The sequence below is a fragment of the Impatiens glandulifera genome, chromosome 2, assembly GCF_907164915.1.
Source record: "Impatiens glandulifera chromosome 2, dImpGla2.1, whole genome shotgun sequence".
Taxonomy (NCBI): Eukaryota; Viridiplantae; Streptophyta; class Magnoliopsida; order Ericales; family Balsaminaceae; genus Impatiens; species Impatiens glandulifera.
The window spans coordinates 51,548,856-51,572,141 of NC_061863.1; the positions used below are offsets into that span (position 1 = coordinate 51,548,856).

Sequence of the window (23,286 nt, forward strand, 5' to 3'; positions counted from 1 at the left end):
AGTGAAATGTTTTATTAATTTATTTAACATATATATATATATATATGTTTAATTGTTCAAATATATAGTTAAGGATTAAACATCAAGAGCTTGTTTGATTTGGGTTATTTAATTGATTTTATTTTTATCATTTTATTTTTATAAATGATCTCTCTATCACATAGTATTATTAATTATAATGATCAAATTATTTATTTGATCAACTAAAATATTACAATATTTTTTTTATTAAATTTAAATTTTAAATACAAAAGAATATTTAAGTAATTAAATCAATTAAAAATTTAAATAATCTATTTCCTTATCGAACAATGATTTTCTAGAAAAATCCCTAAAAGAATCATAAAAAACCAAAGATCAAACAAGCTGATCCACATATTAATTAGGCTTCCATATATATAAATATAAATGTGGCTAACAAATTTAACCTTATAAATAGTCATCATCAGTAGTGTTCTTCCCAAATCAAGCTTGACCCAAAACTTGTAACAAATAATTAAACAAGATAAAGGAAAAAAAAAACAATGTCTGAGGAGCACCACCGCCGTCCTCATCTCTTTGGCCACGAGAAGAAGCAGCAGCAAGATGACGAGGATTACCGTCCTAGTATAACTGAAGAAGATGTCGGCCGTGGTGGCAGCTACAACAAGGGCCCTGACTCCGGCTACGGTGGTAGCAACGATGATGTCAAATCCGGTGGTTATGGTGGCGGTGGCTATGATGATGGCGTCAAATCCGGTGGTTATGGTGGCGGTGGCTACGATGATGGCGTCAAATCCGGTGGTTATGGTGGAGGTGGCTACGATGATGGAGTCAAATCCGGTACTGGTTATGGTGGCAGTGGCTACGATGATGGCGTCAAATCCGGTGGTTATGGTGGAGGTGGCTACGATGGTGACAAGCCCGTCCTTGAATCCGGTGGTTATGGTGGCGGTGGTTATGATAACAAGGCTGAATCCGGCGGTTATGGATCAGGTGGGACTGACAATTATGAAGCGCCAAAAGGAAGACACGATGATTATAATGAAAAAAAGAAATATGATGAGGATGAGAGTAAATATGAAGGAGCTGGTTACGGCGGTGGCGGCGAGGAGAAGGAGGTGGAGGAGTCACACGAGGATTATGGGAAGGAGAAGAAGCACCACAGTCGCCTTGAGAAGTTTGGAGAGTTGGGCACTGTAGCCGCGGGTACTTTTGCCCTGGTAAGTATATATATGTAAACCTAATTAATTAATCTTATCATTTACGTGGACATGAAATCATGATGCATGCATGCATGAATGCAGTACGAGAAGCATGAGGCGAAGAAGGATCCAGAGAATGCGGGAAGGCATAAGATAGTGGAAGAGGTGGCGGCGGTGGCGGCTGTTGGGTCCGGTGGGTTCGCCTTCCACGAGCACCATGAGAAGAAGGAAGCTAAACAAGATGAAGAAGAACAGGAAGAGAAAGAACAGGGTAAAAAGAAGCATCATTTCTTCTAATTTGATGTTGTGTTTGTTTGTATGTATGTATGTATGTTGTATGAATAAATCACATATATGTTGCTTGCTGCATTTCTTCTTGTGTGTTTTTCATGTACTCACGGGCGGACTATGTATTAATGTGTTTTAAATATGTGATAATATAAAGAATAATGTCAATTTTATAGTAACAAATTGTATTATGTAAAATTACAGTTTTTCTTTTAACTTTCCCTGATCACAATTAAACAAATTAAATATAATAAAAAAAACATTCTCATTCTCATTCCCTTATTTCCCTTACCTCATCCCATTCATAGTAGTAGAGTATAACCGTGTTGAGAAATATCGGGGCGGGTCGGAGTTGGGTCGACTTTTATATAATAAATCTAGATTCGTACTCTTTGGGTACTCTAGTTTCATAATCGGCAAATGAGATCCTTTGTTCCCACTTAACCCATGCTTCCCTGTTCCTCTCACAGGGAGGGGTAAAATTAGAATTTTTTTTTTTTTTACAAAGATTTTTTTGCCCCTCCCAATGAAGAGGGGAACAGAGGTTAGTTGATAGTAAATCGAGGATCCCATTAATTTGCATAATCGGGTTGTTAATTATACATTGATTACCCATTTGAAAATAATGTCTATTGAGAATTCTAAGAAGGGGATATAACCCAATGGAAAAAAACATTTTTTCACTTTTGATTTTGCGTTATATTCGAAAATTTTGGATTAGATTATATTAGGAGTATCGGAGATGGAATGGAAATGCCATGGAATAGCTAGAGCTTCCAAGCAATATGTTGAGTGAAGTAAAATTCTTTGGAATTTATTCCAATTTAGAATTTAGGATTAGTAAAATTCTAATAGTGACGGCTCTCGAGTCTTCTTTTTTTCCTTTAATGAATGAAAAGGAAAATTTGTAGTTAGGGGGAGACGATGATCATGGCCGTCCATGATCACATGAACCTGGTTGGGAGAGGCTGGGATGGGGTAAGAGAATGAGAATGCATTTTTTTTTCTTGTTTGAATGAGATAATGTGAAGTTAAAAACAAAAACATGTGGATATAACATAACATGGACAATATTGTTAAAAAATTTGAAGCCTTGTAAGATTTATGTCATTTTGAATGTCTAAATTGGTGCCAAAAATTTATATTCATGACTTAATATAGTTAATTCAATGTGTTGAAACACAATATTACAGCATAATATAATAATAATAATTGAGGTTGTGTGGTTTGGACATGGGATAGACTATAGAGAAGTTAGTTAATATATATATATATATATATATAAATAAAAAAACATTAAAGGATATCTGGTGGAATATATATGTATATTCCTTCTTTGCCGACACAAATTAACACATATGAAGTGAGTAAAGTAACAGCGCTCAACTACCGTTCCATATGCTAAATATTAATACTTTTTAAATACATTCAATTACTTAACTTTTCATAACTAAAAAATAAAATAATTTAAATAACTCAAATTCAAAATGGCAATAAATAATGTATTAATTAAACTTTGATCCTAATATAAACTAGATTGAATTAAGATTTCAAATTAATTAAGAAAATTAATTTCTTGTCGACAAGTAACAGTCCACATGCTGCCATGGCTAACTTTTTTTTAGTGTTGTGTATGTCTATTCATAATTGTCGGTAAAACGTTGTTTCTTTTTATTGGTTGATTTTTTTTTTAAATTTGTTGTCTACTGCACGCATGTACCGCCCTGATTAATTCGATCATACCCTACATGCACTATCTCAATCTTACGAGGTACAAGTGTACATGTATCAAATTATTAATTAAAAAATGATTGAGGGAGAGAATTTGGATAAAAGAAAGAATAAGAAAATGACGTGGTGCAGTGATTGATATAATTATATATATATATATATATATATATATATATATATATATATTATTATTCTTGAAAAAAATAAGTGGTCCAATTTAATAATGACTAATACATATAGGTGCAAATTTGTAATTAATTATAAACAAACATTAGAGAATAGATACAAGAGAAACAAACTAGTGACAATAACAACCGAAGACAGAGACAACATCATCATCTCAATATCTATGGTATGTCTTATTCACCATGGGTAATGAAGAACTACTCGATGTGCTGGTTTTAGGTTAATCAGCCACGCTAAAAGTAGATAGAGCTTGGTTATGTCGTGGCAAGATATTGCTTGATCTGTTTATGATAAATGTTCTACTACCATCAATTTTAAGGTTAAAGATATGTATAAAGCATTTAATTTATTTTTTGTAAGAGTTTCGGGGGTAGGCAGAGGCCTAGGCGTCTGTCTAGTTGCCTTACTCTAGGGCCGACTCTAACCATATATACCACCCGCGCTATCCACATGACCAGTCATATCATTTGACTGATGAGGTGGTCGATATGTCGACCATGGTCGATCCATGACGCATCCAATAGCGTGCGGACAACCAACCAAACTAATATGATACCATATATATCATGATAAAGTGTATATAATGACAGAAAAAATAAGCGAATGTTAAAATTAGAATGCAATATAGAATATAATAGAATAGTATATTCTAAGGTGATCTCTTTCTTACTAATATTTGTAACGTACGTTCCCTCGAACTGATCTCATATATATGTATGGCTAGCAAATTCATGCTTTAAATAGCTAGGTATCATCATCACTCAAATGTAAATCAAGCTTCACCCACAAACATGTTATAAATAAATAAAACTTTCTCAGAAATTAATCACAAGAAAACGGGGGAAAATGTCTAACTTCTTTGGCCAAGACAGTAACCAACAGCAGGATGACAGAAATGATAGATCTTATAACTCTTCAGATAATCCTAATAGAGGTGGATCAGACAGTTCTTACCGTACTGGTGGTATGACTGGCGGCAATGACTCCGGCTATGGTGGTGGCAGCTACGACCAGGGCCGTAATGAATCCGGTGGTTATGGTGGTGGCCGTAATGAATCCGGTGGTTATGGTGGCGGCCGTAATGAATCCGGTGGTTATGGTGGTGGCGGCGGCGGCTACGATGGCGACAGATCCGGCAATCAATCCGGTGGTTATGGTGGCAGCGGCGGCGGCGGCTATGATGGCGACAGGTCCGGCTCTCAATCCGGTGGTTATGGTGGAGGTGGTGGCTACGATGGAGACAGGTCTGGCTCTCAATCCGGTGGTTATGGTGGAGGTGGTGGCTACGATGGCGACAGGTCTGGTTCTCAAACCGGTGGTTATGGTACTGGAGGTGGTGGCTACGATAGCAACATGTCAAGCTCTCAATCCGGTGGTTATGGTGGCGGTGGTGGCTACGAAAGCAACAGGTCAAACTCTCAATCCGGTGGTTATGGTGGCAGTGGTGGCTACAATGGCGGAAACTCTGGTGGTTATGGTAGTGGTGGTGGCTATGATGGCGGGCAGGAGAAGCAGAGGCGGGAGTCACGCGACGATTATGAGAAGGAGAAGAAGCACCACAACCACCTTGAGAAATTGGGAGAATTCGGCACTGCGGCCGCGGGTGCTTATGCCTTGGTACTTACGTAAACCTAATAGTAAACTAATTATTAATTATGTTTACGTGGATATCTCATGCTTTTTATAAATTTTATTATACATGAACAATTTCAAACAAATATTTACGTGGTGGACATGAATGCATGCATGCAGTATGAGAAACACGAGGCAAAGAAGGATCCGGAGAATGCAGGAAGGCATAGGAGGGAAGAAGAGATAGCGGGGGCGGCAGCTGTTGGGTCCGGCGGGTTCGCTTTCCACGAGCACCACGAGAAGAAGGAAGCTAAGGATAATTATGAACAACAACAGGAAGAACAAGGTCATAAGAAGCACCATTTCTTCTAATTCTCTAAAACCCTATATATTAATAAATGTGTTTTAGAAGTTTCTGTTTTCAATCATATGTACTATTTAATTTGCCACTTTATTTATGTCTAATTAGTTATTAATAATTGTACATGTGATCTTTTCTTTCTAAATAATATATATGCTCTCTATATATATGATGTTGGAATTGAAAGAATTGTGTGAAAGTTTGGGATATATACTTGTTAAGTGCCCTAAATAGTTCTCATTTTGATTGACTTCCCTATATATTGAGATGAAAAAGTGTAGAAATTAAACTCATTCAATGATAGAAAAATGTTGATTACAAGTTAAATATATATATATTTTTTTTTATAAAATGAATGATTTAGATTAAAAATGTGAAGATATGACATTATTGATGATGGAGGACAGGAGATTGGAGAACCTGAATGGATAAGATCTCATCCGGTGGATCCTCCAGGTCAGCTCAGGAAATGAGAAAAAAAAAGTTGGATTGGAATGGTAGATAATTTGTAGTTGCCTGTCATTTTCTCAATACCCACTTTTCACCAACAAAATAATAATTCAATTATACAAAAAATAATATCCAAAATTGTCTAATTAGTATTCAATTTATAAAATTAAAATATTTTAAAATAAATATATATATTTGAATTATTATAAGTAATAATATTAACTAATTAAGCTGTTTTTTTGTTTTTGTTTTTGTATCATGAATTGGATTATATATACATGTTATGGTTGTAATTTGGTTTTGAATAAAAATTTCTTGGTTATTTTATATTTTATTTTGGTTTGTTTCTTGGACTGTGGATTCAAAATATGTTTTTTATTTTTATTTTTTATTTCATATTCAAATTACAGTAATTTGTTTTTCTCAAATAAAATAATATTGTTAACTCATTTAAATTAATATTAGGAAACAATATTGTTTAGAATCTTTAGAATATTCTTGTACAAGCCTCTCTCTCTCTATATATAACTCACATTAATAAATTAGTGCCGACAGAATAATAAAAAAAAACTATACAAGCGAATGATGGATGTTAGGTTTATTTGGTTTATCATAAACCTACTTATCCCATTATATTTATTTGTTTTAAATTATTAAATTAATTAATTAAAATATTAAAATAGTATTGTTTTATTTTATAAAATTTAAATATAAATAGAATTAATAAAAATCCAAATAAGTTATATTTTTAAACAAATATTTTTATTTTTTCAAAAAACCACTTAAAATTCTCAAATAACTCATATCAAACAAACTCAAGAAATTCATAAAAATAATAATTAATTCTTAACTATTATCCCATCAAATCAAATCATTGAGGTCCATTAATAATTGATTAATGGGTAAAAGTATATAATTTAGAAATGAATGAATGAATATATAAGAAATTAATTAACTAGGAAAAGGGGAGATGAAAAATGAAAAATAGTTAGAGAGGTCAATTAATGAATGAATGAATAATTAGTGGTATAAATACTTGATAGTTAGTGGTAAGCAAATGAATAATTAAAATAGAGAAATGGAAGAAGAGAAAAAGCAGCACCACGGGCTCTTTTCTCACCACAAGGATGAGTCGGGAGAGAAGGAAGAGAAGCATCATAAGCATATGGAACACCTCGGAGAATTTGGGGCTGCCACCGCCGGAGCAATTGCATTGGTAATTCATTCATAATTAATTAGCTATAAATATATCTAGGTTTAATATGATATGATATAATGATATTTCTGAAGCATGAGAAGCACGAGGCTAAGAAGGATCCGGAGCACAGTCACAGGCACAAGATAGAGGAAGAGATTGCAGCGGCGGCGGCGGTTGGATCGGCCGGATACAGCAGACACGAGCACCACGACATCAAGGAGGCAGAGAAACATCAAGATCATGACAAGAAGAATCACCACCACTTCTGATCACAATCATCATCACTTTACTTCTTCTTCTTCTTCTATAAATCATATATTAATCTCCCTCACCCTCCTTCCCTCGATCTGATCCGATTTGTTATGATTAATTAATCGATCAGTCTAGAGGAATTAGTTATCTATGATCATCCAATATGGCCGCCCGGCAGGGTGGGTTGCCTCTGTGCATGTGTATTGTAAGATCCATATATAATATATATATATATATATGTCCTGTTTGATTGATGAATAATTAAGAGGCAGGTCTGCCCGATCGTCTATATGTACGTTCTGTTCTATGCAGGTAGGTACCAGAATTATAATATGTCTCGTGTTGCCCTTTAGGTTCTAGGTCCTAGGGCGGCAGTTAATTAGGAATGAGATGATATTTGTGTTTCATGTCCGATTCTTATCTTAATTGGATGACCTTAATAAACACAATTAAATATATAATGCCACAAATATATTTATTTATTTTTTATATTCTAAAAATATTTAAATTTATCTTTTTATAATAATATTAATTTTCAATCTATTACAATATATATATAATATTAAAAAAATTGTTAAAACCTTTTTTTTAAGATAATATGATATAACGGTACACCAAATTTTGTTCGAAACCGAACCCTAGATAAGACTTTTTAAATGTTACTTATTATATAATAAGTATTAATGGAAAGATTGAGATCGATATATTCAATTAAGCTGGCTATAGCTACTATGATGCTTTGTTTATTCATGTTCTTTTCTTCCTTGTTAGAATTCTGATCCGTAAACTGACTGAGGCTTCATATATGTGGTTTGGCTTGATGAGAGAATTCAGTTGTCAATGACGCCAATTATAAATAAGATTGCTTGAAAAAAATCGGCTTAGGTTGAGAAATTTAAGAGAAGTGATGCAATTATATATATTTAGCAAAAAAAAAAAAAATAGTTTTAACATATACATTGCATGTTAAGTGATGCTTACCAAGTTATTACCATATTATCCAATTAACGGAAAAAATAATAACTATATTAATTTTTTTTCATGTGTGTTTCGGTACGCGAGAGCGAGACTCAAAGCCAAGACTGACTTAGTTGAACGCTAGTCAAATTTTGTTGGTTGCACATCTCAAATCTGATGTTTTTTCTTGTTTGTTTGATTTATTTTGTGACTCTCGCTTGTTTCATGATGATAAAATCAATATCTTTTGTGTAAATTTACTTGCTTAATGATTAAAATAATATCATTGATGTTTGACTTAATCATTTGAATAATGCATTATTTGCGACAATACGTTATGCGATGATAGTGGCCGAGCATTTGATGATTAGTTTTGTTGAAAGTATTTATCTTAATGTTATTTTAGTCAATATTGATTTGAGTGTTTGTAAAATGTGTATGTTAGTATTTACTGCAATCTTTCTTTAACTTTTTATTACAATAATGAAGTTAAATACTTTTTGAAAAAGAAAAATAATAATAGTTTTATAGAAATTATTAATTTATAAAAACTTAAGAGTTAAGTCAATAATAAAAACTTAAGAGTTAAGTTATATAATATTAGTTAGTATGAGATCTTTAGTCTTTTAGTTTGAAATTAAGAAATTACTTGGAATCTTACAAATGTGCCCAACTTTTACGAATAACATCTTAGCAAGGAAGGTATAAGGGTAAGAAGTCACAAAGAACTGAAAAATAATTGTTCCAACAATGTATTTAATACATGTATAAAACAAAAATTCAACTTGAATTAGCTAATATAAAATTTAATAAAAGAAAATGTATTTAAGCATTGAATTTGATCATGAGTTATTTTATTATTTTTAAGAAAAAATATTAGATCATCTAACATTTTAATCATTCAAATAAATAAAATAATTTTATTAAATATATTTTCAATTAGGTTTAGAGTTAGAGATAACAATTAGATGAGTGTAAGCTTATTATAATCGACTAACATGTATCTTATGCATTTGCACGAGTAATAATATAAAAAACCGTGAAAAAATATTAAGGTAAAAATGTTTAAGGACGGGACAACCCACAATCCGACCCAAGTATTCATTTACACTCACATATATATCCAAATTAACCACAACTTTTGACCCGATAATCCGGACCTTTTAAAAATTAATCATTATATATATATTGATTAGTTAGTTAAAAAGTTGAACTTATATTGTTAAAATGTCCGCGTTCATCAAATTTGGTGTTGAATTTAAAATATAAAGTGTTATTAGTTTAGTTGGTTAAAGAGTTGTACAATACTCTCATATATATATATATATTCAAATTAACCCAGCTCTCGACTCGGTCATCCGACACTTGAAAAATTATATATATATATATAGATTTTAAAAAAAAAAATTGTGGAGCATAGCTTTATAACAAAAAAACTCTTAAAAATTATATTTTCTATGATAAAATTATTTTATACAATTATTGTTGATGTTTTAAAGGTATGACATCCTTAAATATTATTATTATATATATAATCCAACATGATAGTTTAGTAGTAAAAAGTAAAAATCGACAGATCGGATTACATATTGAAAGCAAATGTCACGATTACATGTTGAAGCACATTTGATGCTGTCCCAAATAACATGTTCCACGATGGTGGTCTATTCTAATGAAATATATATATATATATATATATATATATGTTAAATTCAATAATTATTTAAAGAGAGATATAACAAAAATGAATTTTTAAGTTCCCAAATTTGAAGTTTATAAACCCTAGACAATTATTAACAACTCCTCTCATTTTCTTTCTTCTTCTCGAAGTATCTGATCTGATCTTGATCTCTCAACTCAATTCCTAATTCTCCTCTGAATCTCTCTCTGCCGAAATGGATCTCCGAGAATCGATTAGTAATCAGACGGACGTCTCGTTGTCGCTGGCGAAGCAGGTGATGCTGAGCCATGCCAAGCACTCCAACTCGGTGTTTTCTCCCTTGTCAATTCACGTCGTTCTCAGCCTCATAGCTTCCGGCGCCAAAGGCCCTACCCTCGATCAGCTCCTCTCATACCTTAAGTCCAACTCAAATGAAGATCTCAACTCTCTTTCTTCACAGGTAATCGCTCTCGTCTTCGCCGATGGCGATCCCCTTGGTGGCCCCAAACTGTCATTTGCTAATGCTGCCTGGATCGACCAGTCTCTATCTCTTAAGTCTTCTTTCAAACACGTCGTGGAAGATGTTTACAAGGCTGCTTCTAATCAAGTCGACTTTCAAACTAAGGTCAGTCAGTAACCCACCCTCCTTTCATGTTTTCTTCTGGGGACTTAATTATTGAATTTATTGTATATGTATGATCTGTAAAGGCTGTTGAAGTAACAGGGCAAGTAAACGCATGGGCTGAGAAAGAGACCAAAGGCCTTATCAAAGAAATTCTTCCCCCCGGTTCAGTCGACAGCTCCAGTAAGCTAATCCTGACAAATGCTCTGTATTTCAAAGGTTCCTGGACTGAGAAGTTTGATGCATCTGAAACAAAAGACCATGACTTTTACCTTGTTAATGGAAACTCAGTTAAAGTGCCTTTCATGACCAGCAGCAAGAAGAAACAATTTGTTTCTGCCTTTGACGACTTTAAAGTTTTAGGCCTTCGATATGAACAGGGTCAAGACAAGCGTAGCTTTTCCATGTACATTTTCCTTCCGAATTCAAAGGAGGAAGGTGGTTTGACAGGCTTGGTAGAAAAACTTAACTCCCAACCTTCCGGTTTCTTAGATCAACACTTGCCTTATAAGAAAGTAAAAGTGGGAGAGTTTCTGATACCAAGGTTTAAGATTTCTTTTGGGTTCGAAGCTTCAGAAGTTCTGAAGCAAATGGGATTGATTTCTCCTTTTACTACTACAACTGCGGGTGGTGGACTCACAGAAATGGTGGACGATTCATCAGTTGGCCAACAGTTGTATGTCTCAAGCATTTTCCACAAGTCTTTTGTTCAAGTCAATGAAGAAGGGACAGAGGCTGCAGCTGCTTCTGCTGGTGTGATTGCTCTAAGGTCCATAATGATTGATGATGACCCCATAGATTTTGTGGCAGATCATCCATTTCTCTTTATCATAAGAGAAGATCAAACTGGAGTGATTCTCTTCATTGGGCAAGTGTTTAATCCACTTGAAGATTAGTAATAATAATAACAGATTTTAGAATCGGGATGACTATCAGACTATGCATATGCTTCTTCTGTTGGTAGAGAAAGCAAGCTAAGCCGAGATGTTTCTTGTTGTTGTATATTGAATCCTTGTCTACTGTCTTTCTGGTTGTGTGTTTGTATTTGAGCAGACTGTTTGTTGTTTGTATTTCCCTAACCTAACTTAATTAAAATGTTTTACAAATTTTAATGTTCTTGTTGGCATCATTCAGATTTTGTAGCTGTTACTTTTGATTTGGACAGCTATTTTTTACCTCTGTTGTGAATTATCTAACGATTTAAATTAAGAAAGTTTGATGAACATTTAAGAATCATATTTACGGTATTAGATGGATGTTAAATCTTACTTATGTTTATTGAACATTAGGACAATCCAAATGTTTATTGTTTCTATTTAAACAAAGCGAAGAAACTATGACAAGATTGGCTTGTTCTGGGAATTGAATAGAGTTCTTAGGGTCTTCTTAGAGTCCTTGGAAGGTATGGCAATATCTTTCAAATAAGATCTTCTGCTACCGATTACTGTGTTCCCCTGTGGCGGACCAATCAGATTGCAGCATTATTATTTTAATAATAAATCAATCTGGGGAGGAGACGGAGGGAGGGAGAATCCAGAATCCGGGTTTCGGCCCGGGTTCACATAAGACGCCGTTAACGGCAACGCCTGTTAACGCCCGAAAATTAATATAATAATCATATAGCACCCAGATAACATATCTTCGCTCAGAGCAACGTGTTAGAGGGAAGGGTGAGATGCGATGGGAGCGAAGATTTACACGCCCGTTGCCCTGACCCTCATGTAAACCCCCATACCCACCCATGAGAAGACCGCCTGCCGTTCATGAAAATACACTTACCCGTCTATGTAAAGACCAAAATGATATGTATTTTATATTTCCGTTTATTAATTATTAATTTAATTTATTAAAAATCACATGCAGCGATATAATATTCGCTTCAATTAATTCATTCATTTTTTTTCTCGGAATTTAATTTAATTTTTTATTTCATTTTTTTGGCTTGAAGACCCTCAGGAGCGAAGATATATTTGCTTCAATTAATTTTAATAATTATATTTCCGTTTATTAAATATTAATTCAATTAATTCATATTTTTTTTAATTAATTTTAATTAATTTTTTTATTTAATTTTTTTTTGCCTCGAGACCCTCTGGAGCGAAGATATATTTGCTTCAATTAATTTTAATAAAAACATCATGTAAACCCCCTAACCCACCCATGCGAAGACCGTCTGCCTGCCATGGAAAGACACTTACCCGTGCATGTAAAGACCAAAATGACATGGATTTTATATTTCCGTTTATTAAATATTAATTTAATTTATTAAAAATCACATGCAGCAACCGAACAAATCTTCGCCTCAATTACTTGGCTATTTTATTTTTATTAATTTTATATTTCCGTTTATTAATAAATGTTAATTCAATTAATTTAAAATGACATTCAGTAAACGACCAAATATTCGCTTTAATTTTGTTTTTCGAGGAGACGATTGAAAGCGAAGATTTCTTCTTTTCAATTATTTTTAGCCTGAGGTTCATGTAAAACCCCCTCCCCTCCCATGAGAAGCCAACTTGCCTGTCATGTAAATTCACTTACCCGTGCATTTACATCCCGCGAATAAATCTTCGCTTCGAATATCAGGTTTTTTTTAAATTTATTTTTTTTCATTTTTTTAAGAAGTTACGATGTCGAACGAATATTTATTCGCTTCCATTACTAGTTGATATAATTTCCATTTCCCGCTACAATCCCACTCTCCATCATTTTCATTTTCATAAGCAACTGTTCATATTCTTCTCTCTCTATCCCCCGGCGATAATCCAAACACTGAACGTCGAAACCCTAGATATTTCGTTTATACTACAAGGATTTCTTCTGAAGATGTCAGGGAACCAAGGCAACAACATGGAAGTGGATCCCATCGACTCCCGAGAGGTCGTCTTGCAAGTTTGTAGGAGCATAAACGAAAACGAAACTACCCCCACTCCTGCATCCAACGTCAATCCCAGCAATAAACTAGAGAGGTATGTTAATCTTATTGTGTTTATACTAATTTTACACATGTTTATTCAATTTATTTCGTTGAATACTGATTTATGCTATCCCACCAAAAATAATGACTTCGAGGTTTAATAACTTTACATATGAAAGGAAGAGGAAGAGAAATCCGAAGACGAATACTAAGTCGTCATCGACTGCTGAATCAGTTTCCACAGTTGCTGTCGAAGCTACTGATGTTGCTGCAGGTACTACCCATTTTGATGAGATTTTACCACCACCTTTTCCCCCTAAAAAAAAAACCCAATGTTATTCCTACCTCCACTCCAACAGTCGATGAAGATTTACCCGAACCACCCCCAGAAACCACTAATATTTCTCCGTGTACTACCCCCTTCGATGAAGAGTTACCACCATCTCCCCCAAAAACCAAAACCATCAAGAAACGTAAACTGACATTTCTAACAAGATCATCACCTCATGGCCTCGCTCAACTGATTTCCTAAATTGAGCGTAGAACAGAGGGAAGCCGTGAAGGAAATCGGGTTTGGTTCTCTTCTTACAATGGGCGTCTCCAAGTGCCTGGCTCATTTTTCCAGACACGTAATCCAATGTTTTGACCCGGATAAGAGTTCTCTGGTATTGTCCAACGGTGATGAGATCCTTATCGATGAAGATCTCGTACAACTCGTGATGAACCTCCCTAGAGGGGCAATGAACGAAGTCGAGTCCGTTGGGGGGGACAAGACTAAGGACCCTGATTATTTTAATTTCTTGAGGGATTGGAAGACCAGATGGACCGGGGAAGACTCAAAAGCTCCCGAAACACTTTCGATGATCCCCAAGATATTAAGTAACACAAGTGCAGACAACGATTTCAAAATCGACTTCGTTGTCTTTGTTGTCTCAAGTTTTTTATGTCCAGTTCAAAATTCACGAGCCAGGTAAACATGTATTCAAACCTATTATATATCTAATTGTATTTGTGAATACTGACACATGTATTTTTTTCATTTCAAGTTCAAAATTCTCAAATCCTTAATGGAGGTTGATAACATAAAGGAACTGAACTGGTGCAACTTCACACTACAACGATTGGTTGACAGTGTCAGAAGTTGGAAAGAAAAAGCAAGTAAAGATAAAAATCCATATTTCGATGGACCTATAACCCTTTTATCGGTAAGTATTCTTGCCTCTCTTATATATGATTTATAGATATGTAATATTTTCTAACATGTTTCCAATTCCTTTACTCCAGATTTGCTACCTAGATGATGTTTTTGTGGAAGGTGAACGTATCCCCTACGAAAGAAAATTTCCAATAATCTCTTGTTGGGATGACGTCACCGTGTTAGAGTTTACCAATTTAGAAGTTCGTGCCGGTGGTTTTGGGCTGGGCAGGGCAAGGGCGCGCCTAGAAGTTAAACAACCCGAGAATCCAGTTGACTCGGTTGAAGTAAAAGAAGACGATAATGAGGTATGTGGAAACAAGAAATTGACTTCCATTGTTCTTTATTATTCTATTTTCAAGATTAATGAAATCTGTTTTTCATAATGTACAGATGTTGACATCCAAAATCCTGCAAACTTTTAAAGATACAGCCCAATAACTTAATTACCTATCAGGGGAGTTGGAGAAACGCAACATCGATCCGAAGCCCTTTTTTGAGGCCAGTTTCCTAAACCTCAGAGAGTCTGAGGGGTTCATGAAACACTTGAAGTTGGTGAACGATGGTGAGGTGCGTGTAGGTGTGGAAGATCCTCCAAGTGAGGCACTTGGGGACACTTTACAGTGTGCGGGCTTTAAAATCAATAGTCCACAGGTTGAATACCCCTGTGAGAATGCAGTGGAGGACAATGCAGACAATCCACCAGCAAGGGTTGAACTGAATGATTTTGAGGATGCAGTGATGGCAAATCAAGAAAATCCAACAGATCACGTTAAACCTAATGATCTCGATGATGCCGTTCTGCACAATGAAGCTCCGTCACCCCCTGTGCAACCGAAAGATGTTGAGGATGTAGGTCAGGACATTGAAGATGAATCACTCCTTCTTGAACAGGAAGATGTAGAGGCTGCATTTCAGCACATTCAAGCCAAGTCACCCCCTCCTCAACAGGACGAACCTGAGGATGCAGTTCTGCCCAACAAAGATGACTCACCCAGTGTTGAACCAACTGATCATGAGGGTGAAGGGAAGGAACCGGATGAGGCACACAAAGTGCAGACACCCACTGTTGAAGACGATGATCAGGGTGAAGGGAAGGAACATGTTGAGGAACCCAAATCTCAGCATGTTGAACCAAATGATCATGGTGCAGGGAAGGAAAATGTTGCGGAACCTCAAGCTCAGTCTGTTGCACCAAGTGATCAGGGTGAAGGCAAGGAACAGGCTGATTCTTCTAAGGCCGTTGAATCTTCTGAAGATGAAGATGAAGGTGATGGGGGGGACGCATCAACATTAGAGAATATCCTAAGAGGAAGATCTCAAAAATTCCTGTGCACCTTCGATCCCCTTACATGCAATAGGTTGCGGATATGTTGGACCACAAAATAACCAACAAGGAACAGAGATTCGCCGATTTTGTGTTTGATAAAGACCTGCCTCCATCGTAAGTTACTTCGCATGCTTTTAGAAATTTGAAATATGAAATTAGTTAGTTATGGTCTTCTAACTGAATCTATTTTGCAGTGACGTTCTGTACGAAGGTGCACCGGGTAATATCACCCGTCAGCTATTTCGTACAATGAAAATGGGTGAAGAAATTGCAAGCGAAGTGTTGGACGCTTGGTCCATAATTGTGCACTCCAAATGCCGTAGGTTGCCAAGGCATGAACCACGAATAATTTGTTTTTCATCAATTTCACATGTAAGTGCTTCTCTTGTTTTGGGCTATGTATCCTTCAATGTTCATGACTTTGAGTCTCCACCCTTATTTTGCAGGTGAGTCTGCAGCATGATATTCTCTTATTTTGCCAAGCCCTTGAAGAAGACATGAGAAACTACCATGTCACAAAAGAAGACCTCATCTTCGCTGACCTGGTATGTACATATCCCTCAATTCCAAGTAACGACAATGCCATAAAATAATAAATGTTTATGTTCTTTTTGCAGATATTCCTACCTGTCGTCATTTCCCGACATTTCTTTCTTGTGTGTGTGAATATCAAAGACTCCAACATCACTGTACTAGACAACTCCGGTCGTCCGCATCGAATGAAAATTTTGGAGAAGTATGTACATTTGAGGAAACAAATAGATGGTTTTTCGACTTTCTTGGAAAGGCAAGGCATACAAAGAATTGCGGAAAATGTTAAGAAATACTGGATCATGGCCCCAAAGCTGCCTTGGCAAGACCAAACAAACAAGACAGACTGTGGGGTATATTTAATGAGACATATGGAAACATATAGAGGAGTGACGAAGGGTTGGTCTATTGACATCAACGATAATAATGTAAGTGTTATACCATATGTTATTCTCTGACATTTAACAATTTGAAATGTTCTTATACTTTCTCTTTTTCTTTTGAAGGCCGAAGAAGCTTTGAGTACATTGAGAATAAAATATTTATACAGAATTCTTATGTCGGAGCACAATATCAATATGTTTCAGTTAAAGACTGTAATTAGATCAAGATATTAGAGATTTGTATGTGTTATACGGAATTATACTTGTACAGTAATTCTTATGTTTACACAGGTCAATTGAGATATTTTTAATGTATGGATGTTTGATATGTAATTATAACTTATAATGTATTGATGTTTGATATGTCTTCTTGTACCCATACTTTTAAAATCACAAACGAGGTTAATTTTGTAAGTGTATTTTTTAAAATTCTTAAACGAAGATATATTCTTAACTTCTAGTTTTGAAGTTTATAAACGAAGATATATTCTTATGTCTTCCTGTGCCCATATTTCTAAAACCATAAACGAAAATATATTCTTATGCCATCTTGTGCCCCTATTCTTAACTATATATTTTCGAATTCCTAAACGAAGATATCTTCTTATGTTTGTTTTTGGTGTAATCCATATTTTGAAAATAAGAGACGAATATATCTTCTTCAATATATGTTTGCAAATTCCTTAACGAAGATATCCTCTTAACTATAAATTTTCAAATTCCTAAACGAAGATATCTTCTTATGTTATTTTTTGGTGTAATCCACATTTTGAAATTAAGAGACGAAGATATCTTCTTAAATATATGTTTGTCAATTCCTAGACGAATATATATTCGTAACTACATGAACTAAAAATTATAATACGAAGATATGTTCGCAACATGTAATGCCCCTACCAGAGTTCTGTATTGATGTCAATTCAAGAATGAAAACTCATTTATTACTTCAACTACTGCTGTATCAAGATCATCACTCTCATACCCTCACTCTCACTCTCACTCTCACACTACACTCTCACTCTCACCTCTCTCTCTGTTTTGACTCTTTCCTTCCTAAATCTCTATCTACCGGTGTCTTTCCTTCAGTCATTTAGTGTAAAACTCATAAGATGGATGTAGAGATGGACCCAGACATGCTGATTTTATCGCAGCAACAGCTGGAGCGATACTTAAGTCTAATCAACGATGACCCTGTCCCTTTTAGTGTCTATCATGTAGATGAGATTCTACCTCTATTACGAATAAACGTTAACGACGGACTGATGGCCCACATGCAAAGCAGATGGAATACGGACTCTCGTTCTTTTGTTATTGGGGAAATGCACATATGCCCGACGATAGAGGACTTTGCTTCAATCCTTAGGTGTGGTAGTCTTGCACTCATGATTTTGCCTGTCAATCAAGATCCTCATATGGCCGTCCACATTTGCGACAGCTTCTATGGATGTACAATGTTTGATGCTCTTTTGTTTACCCTCCAACATGGATTTCTCAATATGACAAGCATAGACGAGTACATTTGGCGTGTCTAGGGAGCTGAGAGGACCATCAACCACACACAAAGCAAACTAATCATGCTTGTGGTTCTGGCTCATTTTTTTTATGTCCGGCTGCAGGACGACGGCCTTCGGAAAGGATCCTGCAGGTAGTTCCTGCACTGATGGGAAACGCCCCAAACCTGGCTAGCCTGGTACTTGCTGAGACATTACTTGGTCTTAACGAATTTGTTCCCGAGGAAAACAACTATTCTCGCCGTGGATCACCTTTGGTTCTCTACCTCTGGTTGTTAGACAAGTTGCATTGGTTGCCCCGTCCTTCAATTCCCTACACTTCCTTTGCCAATCTAGAAGTGCAAAGGGTCAATGGACTCGTGCCTCCAAATTTTATTTCGGATATTCACCCAATTAGGTTCATTGTTCCGTGGTATCTCTTTAATGAAATGATGTACGAGATGAGGGGTTCTCCATTCATCATTTTGTTGGGCCTTGAGGGAACTACCTCCTACTGCACAACTGTCATATACAGACAATTTGGCCTACGGAATCCCCTACCTTCAAATGGACACAATCCTCCGGAGGACTTCATGCTTACTCCTCACCATCTTTACTTAGAGTACGCATCAATAATTGAAAATTCTTTGACGGTTTTAATCCCCAACCGATGGATCAATGCTGTGAACGAAGCCATTCAGCTATACATTCCACCCGTCATCGAACATGAGGTCGTGTCGCTGACAGGACCGATAGACGAGTCATCCTCTCATGAATCAGACTAGAGCTTCATTTGTATTGTTGAACAGCTATATTGTTGGTTAATCTGTGCAGTACTTATGTAAACGGATTATGGAATGTTTTTGTGTATTCAACAATATTATGAAGTTATGTTTGATTATAGTCTGAAAGTTATATTTTACATTATGTAGTTAGTTTATTCTGGAGTGATATAAATCGAATCATTGTCGTTATGTTTGATTCTTTGATTGCAATTTGGATGTCATGATCAATTCAAAGTATAATGTAAAACAACTGATGTGTTCATGTAAACCCCTTACATTGATCCATCGATTGGTTGTTCGCTTCCTTACACAGTATCTAATCAGTAAATCGAACGGACATTTCTTCGCCTGTAAACCCCTTGAAAACGAAGATGAAGTCGCATCCAATCTTTGAAGTTACATATTATTGTATTTGTGACACTTTAATGTCATACTCTAATGAATTTGAAAACGAAGAATCATTCGCCTGTAAGTATCTATATTAAACACAACATTGTTACGAAACGAAATACTATTCGCTTGATATTCATATTTGAGGTCGACCACATTGAACGAAAATGTATTCGCTTGTATATTAAATCCAAGGAATGGTTGAATGATTGAAGAAGCGCCAAAACATTTTACATTACATGTCACGTCAGATTACAATTATGACAATGATTTCACTTATGGGAAACGTATAATTAGCTAGAAGAGTAGATATTATAATACTTTATTATTTATAATAAATTCGTTATTTTATAAATGTTTAATGACATGTGCATGAAAATATGAATAACAAATAATTATTATAATTCGACGTACAAAATTTCATTACAAGTTTCATAAACATTTCTACGTTTCATAAACATTTGTACATTTTAACAATATTCATCTGCATCTCCAGCTTCAAGGCATCTCCATTGAAGCGACCACAACGGATCTCTCATGCATAACTGGGGTCATACACCTGTTGAGTTATCTCTTGAGATGTTTTCCATCCCAGGGAATCTCCCAAAGCTGGCGCTTCCCACCAGCAGTGGACACGAATGATCTTCATTTGATCGGTAGTTTCTACTTGAGGTATCAAGCATTCGTGGTAACTGAAGATGTTTTCCACCAGTTGATCTTCATTGTACAAGTTTTCCATCACAGAGAATCTCCCAAATGATACATCCCAACAAACTATCTGAAAAAAACACACACTCTCAACAACAACGCTCACGAAATATTTCATGCTGCCGACTAAGATTGTTTATGTAATCCCTACATTTATAGCAAACAGAAAATCTGTTTTATTCATAAAATATTTAGATCTATTGATTCAGAAAAAGTAAATTTCCCGTGATGAAATATCAAATCGGAACAGTTGGCAGTCCTTTGGTCACATCATGAAAAAGTAATTTCATTAACGAAAAAGTAATAACACTTATATTAAATAAAACAAATAATTCAATATTGTCATTAACATTATATTTAATAATAAATTATTTCTACATTAATAAAAATATTTTCATAAATAATTATAAAATTATATTCAATATAATACTATTGCTATATGAAGGAAATTATGTTCAATATAAATAAGAATTAAAATATATTTTATTGAAAACATTAAGCCTGAAAACATTTTAATATCCCACAAATTACCAAAATTAACATGAATTTTGAAGTTCCGTGTATCATATAAAAAAATTAATTCGAACAGCGAAGATATGTTCGCAAAAATAACTCCATAAGCGAAGAAATATTCGCCACAATTGTTTTCCACCTATCCCCCGTGTACACCCCCCAACAAAACCATGAGAAGCCCGCTTGTCTGTCATGGAAAGACACTAACCCGTGTATGTGAAGACCAAAATTAAATGTATTTTAAATTTCCGTTTAATAAATAGTATACTAAATTATTAAAACTGACATGAAGCGAACAAATATTCGCTCAAATGACTTGGAGGATCAGTAGGCAGTCCTTTGTTTTGTCACATCATGCAGAAATTATATTTCATCATTGAAAAAGAAGTGTGTTTCTGTATAAAACCCTATAAAGAAATCATTTCATATCTATGGATTCAGTAAAAGTATTAAGCCCGTCAACATATGTCAAATCGGAACAGTGTGCAATCTTTTTGTCACATCACAAAAAGTAATAATTATTATATTTTAATGAAGTATTTATATTATATTAAATATTTCATTATTGATAAAGTATTGTTACAATAGTGTAATGTTAACATTATATTTCATTAAACATTATTTCTATATAGATAAAATTATGTTAGGAAATAAGTATAAATTTTTATTATATATACTATTATTTCTATATGAGCAAAATCATATCGAATATAATTAACATTTAAAATATCATCAATTAAAGAAATTCATATAATTCAATTATAGCGTCCGAACAATTTAATGAAAGACTTGGTAATGACATGCAGCGAATAAATATTCGTAAACATATTAACATTTTGATTTTTTGAAACATGTTTTCTGTACGGGGTTTGTGTCGGAAGCGAATAAATGTTCGCTTCATTAATTTCATGGAAACACACTAACCCTTGTATGTAAATGCCAAAATTAACATTAATATTTTTTTCAATTTTTTAACACATGTATTCATCTAATTAAAGATGAAAAGCAGCGAACATATATCCGTGTTCAGTGAAAATTGCAATTTATGAGAAACTAATATGAAGCGAATAAATCTTTGCTTCAATGAATTCTAAGCTGACGTACATGTGAAACACTCAACCCTAACATGAGAAGACCCTTTACCCCTGATGTAAGTACACCAACGCTTGTATGTGAAGACCAAAATTATGAAGGAATGTGGGAGGAAAATACACGCAGCGAATAAATCTTCGCTACAAACAATTTTTCCATTTTTATCACTTAAATCACATTTCATTTTTATTTATAATTCATTAATGAAATGTTTTCGTACGGTGTATCATATCTTAAATTAATCATTACACATCGAATCGGACCAGTCTACAGTATTTTAGACAGGAAACATCATTCATAATTTATATATTGTTAATTAAAAAGTAGAAACAAAAATTAGGTGCTGTTTGATCTTGATCTTGGTACACTTATTATCGAAACCAAAAATTTATAGAATTAAAGGCTGAAAACTCCTGTCAGAAATCAAAAAATTACATTTAATATACTGAACATTATATGAAATATTAAATTATTCATACATAACAAACATTATATTTATTACATCAGTGTAAAATTAAAATATATATATTGTTATTTATATTTGAAGAAAAATAACTTAAATTTAATTCACAGCTCCATTAAAAATGAAATTAATAAAATGAAGCGCCAAAAAATTTTTCACATGTCAATTCAACTGTCACAAAGTCTCAGGCTTTGTGACCACGGCAAGTCATTTCCACCGCTACCATCCCATCAAATGTCAATCCTTTAGATTGGATACGATCTGTTAGATTTGCAGATCGAAGATTTGTTCGCTTCTTCTGCATTGAGAAGCGAATAGTTGTTCACATTGTGGGAATTTTTTTTCAAATAAGGTGAAACGAGAAACACATGTCCTAAGCGAAGATATATTCGTACAATGCGGAATTCTGCACGAATACATCCTCGCCTATTCTAGTATGTTTCTATTCATAATGCAGGATTACATGTCACATTCCATGAGCGAATATCGCTTCTACTCATACGAAGTTCATGAGAAACTCCTGATTCATGTTTGTGAAAACCGATACGGCCTCATGAAAATACATTCACACTAACAGAGCACTTTACAAAGTAAAACATCTCAAGCCCGACTCCGGCCGTCATACACACAGGTTATTCTACAATCTGACCCAGCGCTATCGTCTCCGACCTTTCGACTACGAATCCATTTCTCTTCCGGTTAGTATCTTCTGCTCCTGCGAAAATGGTAAGAAGTGTTTACGGTTGCATGCTTGGTTCTATTTCGTTTTCTTAGTTTAGTTCGTTCGAATCTAAATGTGACTCTATCATCTCAGAATCAGGATTCCGATATGCAAATAGTTCCATATACTGAATCCACGACGGAAGTTAACACACTAAGGTAATTACGCTAATGTTAGAAAATGTACAAATTTGACTATATTTGGATTAGGGAAGTAATCCAATTTGCTAATGATAATGCAATGTTGAACAAAGGAAAAGAAAACCCGAGGCATCAGGCACGCCCACGACACCACTAGATATTCTGGC

The 23,286-nt window shown here is 34.7% G+C and overlaps 4 protein-coding genes across 5 annotated transcripts; all 4 read left to right on the forward strand.

Annotated features, from left to right (window-relative positions):
- Positions 1-449: 449 nt before the first annotated feature.
- On the forward strand, positions 450-1,645 carry LOC124923728 (ATP-dependent RNA helicase A-like). 2 transcript variants are annotated; one of them, XM_047463692.1, is made up of 3 exons: positions 450-699; positions 742-1,202; positions 1,287-1,645. In XM_047463692.1, exons 1-3 carry the CDS (start codon positions 525-527, stop codon positions 1,479-1,481), a joined length of 831 nt encoding a protein of 276 aa, XP_047319648.1. In that variant the 5' UTR covers positions 450-524; the 3' UTR covers positions 1,482-1,645. The 2 variants fall into 2 exon arrangements, with proteins under 2 accessions (XP_047319648.1, XP_047319647.1); XM_047463691.1 differs by having other exon boundaries at positions 450-1,202.
- Positions 1,646-4,138: 2,493 nt separating this feature from the next.
- LOC124923689 (TATA-binding protein-associated factor 2N-like) lies at positions 4,139-5,521 on the forward strand. Its single transcript, XM_047463656.1, has 2 exons — positions 4,139-4,422; positions 4,540-5,521. The coding sequence occupies exons 1-2, from the start codon at positions 4,236-4,238 to the stop codon at positions 5,016-5,018; spliced, it is 666 nt and encodes a 221-aa protein (XP_047319612.1). The 5' UTR covers positions 4,139-4,235; the 3' UTR covers positions 5,019-5,521.
- A 1,329-nt stretch (positions 5,522-6,850) lies between these two features.
- Positions 6,851-7,314, forward strand: LOC124923690 (abscisic stress-ripening protein 2-like). Its single transcript, XM_047463657.1, has 2 exons — positions 6,851-6,988; positions 7,063-7,314. The coding sequence occupies exons 1-2, from the start codon at positions 6,851-6,853 to the stop codon at positions 7,237-7,239; spliced, it is 315 nt and encodes a 104-aa protein (XP_047319613.1). The 3' UTR covers positions 7,240-7,314.
- A 2,685-nt stretch (positions 7,315-9,999) lies between these two features.
- Positions 10,000-11,531, forward strand: LOC124923999 (serpin-ZX-like). Its single transcript, XM_047464024.1, has 2 exons — positions 10,000-10,464; positions 10,548-11,531. Exons 1-2 carry the CDS (start codon positions 10,075-10,077, stop codon positions 11,355-11,357), a joined length of 1,200 nt encoding a protein of 399 aa, XP_047319980.1. The 5' UTR covers positions 10,000-10,074; the 3' UTR covers positions 11,358-11,531.
- Positions 11,532-23,286: the final 11,755 nt, after the last annotated feature.